This window comes from Montipora foliosa, chromosome 4 (assembly GCF_036669935.1).
Source record: "Montipora foliosa isolate CH-2021 chromosome 4, ASM3666993v2, whole genome shotgun sequence".
Classification (NCBI taxonomy): domain Eukaryota; kingdom Metazoa; phylum Cnidaria; class Anthozoa; order Scleractinia; family Acroporidae; genus Montipora; species Montipora foliosa.
In genome coordinates, this window is record NC_090872.1 from 23,740,599 (window position 1) to 23,748,098 (window position 7,500).

Below are 7,500 nucleotides of genomic sequence, written 5' to 3' on the forward strand. Positions count from 1 at the left end.
GATTAAATCAACTGCTTCCTGGAAGTCCCCAATAGCGCGGGAAGGCACGACAGCCCTTCCTCACCCACCACTTGATGTGCAGATAAACCAAAATGCCACGGACAAAAATCAGCCAGCCTGTAAAACAAAGAAAATTCATATTAGCAAACAGCTTTTAGCTCAACTGAAGCCCTGACCCAGTAACATAATGCTTAGCCCCATTTGTTCAAGTAACTCTAACCTTAAATTAAGTTCCTTGATGGTATACAAGTGTAATATTTTCTGCACCATGAAACTTACACGTATCTCCCTTTAATCCTTAGAATTTTTATACTTCTAATAAGCTGCACAAATTGTGTTGATAACTTTGAGAAAACTATAACAGACAATAACTGTCCCACGGCCACAGCTACCCTTGTGAGGGGCCTCCCTCTTTCCCTGAGGTGATGTGACACACTGCTTGTAATAAGAATCTTTGCATATTTGAACAGTTTGTGATATCATTGTGCCTCTTCCTACACTGAAACCGAGTCACAAGGCACATGACTCAGGGCGCGACGAAAGTGCTGTCCGATAGCCCGGGGCTAGTGGAATGACTTGTCGGGCTAGCGTTTTCTTATCGTAGCTTGCCCGATAAGCACCGTTGGTTCCCCTTTTCTGATGATAAATTGAGCTTTTATACCAAAAAGTGTGTAGCAGAAAGCTCCTGAGAGAAAATGATAATGTATTAATGTTATGAGGCCAAATTATCGTAGCGTGACGTTTTGCACCGCGTCCGTAAATAACGTCATGACTTTTTCTGCTTACAAAAGCGACCGAAATATATTTTATAAACAATTTAATTTCGGGCTAGCTCCTCAGACCTTCGGGCTAGTAACTACAAGTAACAGCTTGCCCAAAGGGCAACCTCATCTTTTCATTTTCGTCTCACCCTGATGACTGCTGTTTTAGTTTTAAGCCACAGCTAAAATTAAACTGAATTATGCATTTCTTATAGGTGAGACCATGGTGGCAAGAATACACGAACAATGCTTTTCATTCCATTCAATTACTTCTGTATTCATGTCATGTCCTACTGCTGTACATAGGGTTCGTACACTTTTTCAGACCAAAAATTCAAGGACTTTTCAAGGGTCAAATTTTGAAATTTCAAGGACCTCTTTTTCATTTGCGTCGAAGAATTTACACATGGAAATAGTCTGACAGTACAATTCTTGCTCATTTTCCATAACGTACGTGCGTGAAAAGAATGCAAAGGCACTGGTAACCATTCTTGACCCCACAGCTCGTTGCCTTTGTATCACATGTATGACTTGAGAGGCTGATTGTTTTCACTAGGCTTTCAAAGATTAAAAATGCGGGTCAGAAAAAAATCAAGAGCTTTCAACGACCGGGAATGAAGAGCAGAGATTTTCATGGACTTTCAAGGCCTAGAAAATGTACTCTCAAAATTCAAGGGTTTTCAAGGGTTTTCAAGATGTGTACGAACCCTGTGTACATGAACCACTAACAACCCATAATTCCTCAATTTGCCCTAACAAAGGGACAACACTTGAAATGCCATAGAAATCTTTCATCCAGTGGTTAATTGACCTTTATCAACTCATCTGATAAATGTACATGTTCATGCACGCAATGTCCACTGAAAATATTAACAGTAACATAACTTAGTAAGATTACCCAGAGCAAGGAAGAGCCACCAAATCCAAGACTGGACAACAAGCATTTCATCAGAGGCTGTATTCTAACCAATGATAAAAAAAGAATAAATTAAATGGCATGACCTGCAGATACTATGTCATAATAATAATAATAATAATAATAATAATAATAATAATAATAATAATAATAATAATAATAATAATAATAATAATAATAATAATAATAATAATCTTTATTTATAAATTGCATTATTTCTCCTAAGAAACCCACAGTGCTTTACAATCACGATAATGCATGAAATTTTCATTATTTTTATTTTTATTCGTTTGAGCAGGTTGAAGTTTTGGCAGCTGTTCAGCTGATGTGGACCTGCTATACCCACCCACCCATATACTCACAGAGAAAAGCCATAACACTGGGAACTGATAAAAAAAAACTAAAATGCTTCTTAAAAAGAACATTTAAAAAGGAATGTTTTGATCTGTTTCTTAAAAGTGCTTAAAGATTCAATTTCTCTAATATTTTTAGGACGGCTGTTCCATAACGTGGGACCATTCACAGAAAAAGTTCTTCTTCCATGTCTTTTGGTTATAACGCCGGAAAACAAGAAGTCTTTCGGAGGAAGAGTGTAAATACCTGGTCGGCTCATATTTTGTGATCATGTCAGATATATAGAGTGGCACAATACTGTGGTACTGCATTCCTTAAAAACTAGTACTAGGCTCTTACAGTAAATGCAATTCTGACAGCAACAGGCAACCAAAGTATCAGAGTAATATGTTCAGTCTTCTGAGTGAATGACTGTCACAATAAACAGGCAGCAGAGTTCTGTACATATTGAAGTTTTTGAACAAGGTTTTGAGGCAGACCAGATAGTAGCGAATTACAATAATCAAGTCTAGAAGTCACAAATGCATGTATAATTATTTCAAAGTATCAGTTGATAAGATAGAAATCTCCTAATTTTGTACCTACATGTTGAAGTTCATAAAAGGCACTCTTGCAAACAGAGTTAACATGTTTCTTCATCAGTTGTGTCTTGTCAAACCAGACTCCAATGTGGTGGTTCATAAACACGTTTTTTGACCAATTTACTCCCAGAAGTGAGACTTGATAGCTTTTACTTTGTCTCGTGCCAGACGATTTAAATCATCAATGGATTGGTTCACATGTCAATGGGTTCAAGTAGAAATGCAGTGTGCATTGTAGATTAGTTTGTGGGGCTCAAAACCTTACACACCACCGTTTTTCCTTGCTCTGACAAAAGTTACCTTTCTGTCTGCTAGCAGAGGCTTTAGACTCAACTGAGGCACTTATATTATGTAAAGGACTTGACTTCAATCAGTTTCAGCCTGGTGTTCCTAGTGTAGAAAACAAACTAAGCCCGCCTATAGTTTTTTGTAGTTAACTCCTTGACGCCTGAACCGGCCAGACTTAGTACATGAATTTAACTCTGTCTATCGCCAGATGATTTTACTCGTCAATGGGGAAGCCCCAGGAGTCAATGGGTTAATGGAATTTTACAAGTGAAATACTGAGTGTTTAAGCCATTGACTCCTTGGAGTGAGACTTTACACTCTCTAATGACAGACGATTAGGGGCGTCCAAGGGCATTTGAGGTGTCAGTGGGTTAATAATAATATTATTAACCTGTCAGTGAGTTGATAATTATTATTACCTTAAAGGTTCCTGTAGTCTTAGTATGATAATGTTAGGGTAAAATAATGAATAAACCAAGGATCACATAAAATAATATTTACCTTTAGGATGAGAACCCATTTCACCACAGACAGTCCAAACCCTGATATGGCACCATATCGACCAGCTACAGTCTTAGTCATGCAGTATGCAGCAAAGAAGCCCAGCCAGTTAAACACAAAAGCCACTGGACAAGAAACAAAAATGATTATCACTCTCATTAGTACATACATAACACAAGCCCTTACAGTCAAGCTATGTCAAGCGTGACCAGTTGTTTTGAAATTTGAACAGATTATTCTAATCTGCATGCCAGTTTTGAACCTGGCTCTCAAGATTCTGAATTCCTATGAACTTTTGTTTTATGAAATAAAAGGTATTCGAAAAGTGAAAACTATTTCAAGCGTTAAATGAATTATTTTTCAGTTATTGTGCATTTTTCATAGCAACTTTCAAAAAATCTTCAAGATTCCATTTAAAAATGCAAAAGCTCCAAAGAGAAATTCAAATTGTTCACTTCAGTCTAGTGGATAATGGTCAGGCATGAAAGAGCTTGACCGTAACTTTCAAAATAATGTCTCATCAATTTTTCCTTGCTCTTCTCCCCAACATTACTATAATAAGTATAGAAAATAAGGGTATAAATTTAATTATTTCAAAGTGTCCCCCATAGACTTTGCTCCTCAAATAACAGTGCTCGAAAGCAAAAAATTCAGGTTGTCCCTACATTTCAAAAGCCAGGCAACCAAAGTTGAATTTGGTTACCCTGATAAATGCTTGGTTGCCTATAAAGAAACCCCCTAAGATTAAATGCATGCTTTGCTGAGATGCAACCCAAGGTGATCAAACTTGAATGTCCCATAGTTTTATTTAAGATTTGGTATTTTTCAAAATGGCATCTTTGATCTCAATCAACTGCATGTCATATTGTCTTTTGCATTTTCCTATCTGACAATGTTTGTAAAAGTCAAAACATAGGAAAACACTCAGCTGCAACAAATAAAATTACCTTCACAAATTATTATTATTATTATTTTTTCTTTCACAAATTATTAGACATTGGTAACAGAAAACCGACCAGTTGGGTGCTGTTTATGATTAATTCATCTTTGTCTGGGTTGTCGGTTGTTTTTTCCCCTCATGCAATCAGGCTTTTTATTTTACCAAAAAAACTATGGTCACTCATTTAACTTTCTGGTCATCTCAGACAACTGAACAGCCACCAATTCACGCAATGAAGTAAAGGTGGACTAAAAGTGACATTTACCCGAACACCGACTGTTTTGTTGGAAATAAATAGCAAATGCTTAGACTAGAGAGGACATTTCATGTTGGATATCAAAAGTGGGTGTGAATCTAATTATGCACTTTTCAACACATACGCAAAGATGTCTTGCATTTCATGTCAAACACTGTGTTGTAGATGATAATTTAATACAATACTCACTGATAAAGCACATCCCAAACAGCCAGTCGTTTCCAAGGGAGATTTCTGCCGAAAAGACCAAACGCATTGATCACAAATACATAAAAGGCAACATTGTGACTAGTCCCAATAATCTTGTGGATAGCAAAGCAGATCACCCTCAAGGTCAAAGGTTGGAGATAGAGTAGGTTCCATTATTATGTAATACCGGTAGTACACCCTGTACTTTTCCCTTGAGCAAGAAACCCTTTGTTTCCTCCCTCTCTCTCTCTCTCTCCTTCTCTCTCTTGCTCTAGAGCATTATCAGTTTGACCTCAGCTAAGGCAGGGACCTGGTACTAGTTTACTAAGATAGGGACCTGGCACTAGTCGGCTCATGTTTGTTATATGTTCCAACTCATTTCACTTTCTCATGATTCTCTGTGCACGTGACACACAAGTTGATCAGCGTTATGACTAATATTAAACCAATGTCCTGTGAAATGGATGGAACCCTATTTAATATTTACTCTCTCTTTCTCTGAGTCTTAAGCTTGGGAGTGAGTCAAGTCTTTTAACTGCTTTCACCTAGATAATAAATTCCGTGGAAATTTCTTAACAAATGAGAAAAAAAAGAACAAGAAAAAACTGAAAAAATTAAATCAACTTTTAACTCGTACACTCTTGACATGCCCCAAATTGATGGAGAAAAATGTCTGGTGTTAGACAAAATAAAATCTATAATTATGTGCCAGTCTTAGGTGGGAAAGGTTTACACTGTAACTCAATGTGTGAGGATTTATCCCAGAAGCTTGAAATAATTATCACTTTGAATCAATAAAATTATTAAGTGCAGTCAAATCTCGATTATCCGGACTCATCGGGACCTTGGACCTACGGAGAGTCCGGATAAATTAAATAAATGAGATAGAAATGTAAACAAAGAGTTCTTTGCAGTAAACACTTCCACAAAAGTCCAGTCTCGTAGGCATTGTAGATTTGTTTGGGGATCAGATTCTTTCCTTGATCACTTTGTGCAGTTTCTGTAGAAATGGTTCAACAGTTTCTTCTGCTGCTGAAAGTTTCTTGCCTTGAATGCTGAGGTTCCTGATGCCATGCCATGTTTTAAACTTTTCTAGCCAGCCAGTTCATGCTTTGAATTCACGATCGGCCATCTCCGTGTTTAACTGCGTAGAGACATGTTTCGCTTTCTCTTGAACAAGCGGACCTGAAATCAGTGTCCCAGTAGATCTTTGTTCAATAAACCAAGCATACAGGGCTTCATTTAACTGCTCATCATCCACCAGCTTCAGGGACTTTCGTTTTAATCCTTCGCTTGTCTCGCTGCTGTCAGTAAATTTTAGGATCTTGTCTTTGTTCTTCCGCATGTCACAGATCTGCTGCTTGCTGATGACAAATTCTTGAGCTAAATTTGTTCCTTACTCTCCTTTATCCAAACCTGAAATAATTATCTGCTTATCTTTAATCGATAGAACGGCTTGCTTTCGCTTCGTAGACATGTTTTTGATTTGAGTTTATGATCAATCGCTTGTGTGTTTACATCACCCACGCAGAAGGAACTACTCAAGCAAGAAATTCCCTTGGCAACAAAACAATTGAGCCAACCGCACTTGCAAATTTTGAAAAGCACACGGCATAATACGCTGTTTCAACAGTCTTTTAGGAGGATGGGCTTTTTGCGACTTTGAGTTTTCAAGATCACAACTAATTAATATTCATGAAAAGAACTGGGACCAGAGAAAAAAGTCCGGATAACCGAATAGTATGGATAATCGAGGTTTGACTGTACTACAAAGATGACAGAGAGGCATAGTGGCTGCATGGTTAGTGTGCTTGACTCTGGATTGAGTGGTCCTGGCCGGGGACATAGTGTTGTGTTCTTGGGCAAGACAATTTACTCTCATGGTGCCTCTCTCCACCCAGGCGTATAAAGGGGTACAGGCGAATTTAATGCTCATTGCTGGGGGTAGTCCTGTGATGGACTAGCATCCCATCCAGGGGGGAGTAGAAATATTCCTAGTTGCTTCATGCTACAGTAACTGGAAATAAGCACCGGCCTGATGGGCCTTCTAGGCTAGTAGCAGACTTAACCTTAGAAAGATGACAGTGCGAGTGTTATGAAAATGCCTCATACCTGTTCCACCATCAATAAGGAGAGCATTCCTTTCAACCTATAAGTAAACATAATAGTCACACATGGTTCTTGTCCAATAAAGTAATGGCAGTGTAGGAATTTAGATATAAACAGATTCAACTTGTCACTAAGCCAACTGAAAATCATTTTGACTAATATAAAATACACACATGTAAGTTCAGGCTTTATCAGAACTACCAAATACTCCTCACCAGGTCATCATCATGGTGCTCCTTCACCCGTTCAGCTTCTTCATAAGTTGGAAGTTTGGCTGCAATGTCATAAGAAGGTGGAAGATCTACAGAAGTTGGAAGATCTGCACCTAAAATAGGAATGCATTTCTTAAACTCTTAAAGGGGATGTAGAGGCATTGCATTGTTAACCCATTGACTTCCAAACTGCGGAGTAAAATCGTCTGGCATTTGACAGACTAAAATCTATCAAGACTTACTCCAAGGAGTCAATGGGTTAATTAAAACGGACAGTTTTGAATGAATGTACTTGTAGACGTTGTTAATTTAAAGAACCCAAAAATAATGCTACAGTTTTTACCATTACGACCCCCAAACAGGAAACAAAATATTGATGAACAAATCTTATCT

The 7,500-nt window shown here is 37.9% G+C and overlaps 1 protein-coding gene across 1 annotated transcript in view; it reads right to left on the reverse strand.

The window, feature by feature from the left end:
* The window catches only part of LOC138000359 (NEDD4 family-interacting protein 1-like), an 11,511-nt gene that overhangs the window by 389 nt on the left and 3,622 nt on the right, over positions 1-7,500 (reverse strand). Inside the window, exons 3-8 of the mRNA XM_068846699.1 lie at positions 7,111-7,220; positions 6,899-6,935; positions 4,787-4,831; positions 3,402-3,526; positions 1,660-1,723; positions 1-117 (exon numbers count right to left, since the gene is read on the reverse strand). The exon at positions 1-117 is cut by the window's left edge and continues 389 nt beyond it. Coding sequence (XP_068702800.1) covers positions 8-117; positions 1,660-1,723; positions 3,402-3,526; positions 4,787-4,831; positions 6,899-6,935; positions 7,111-7,220 — 491 coding nt within the window. The 3' untranslated portion in view covers positions 1-7. The remainder of the gene's footprint in view (positions 118-1,659; positions 1,724-3,401; positions 3,527-4,786; positions 4,832-6,898; positions 6,936-7,110; positions 7,221-7,500) is intronic.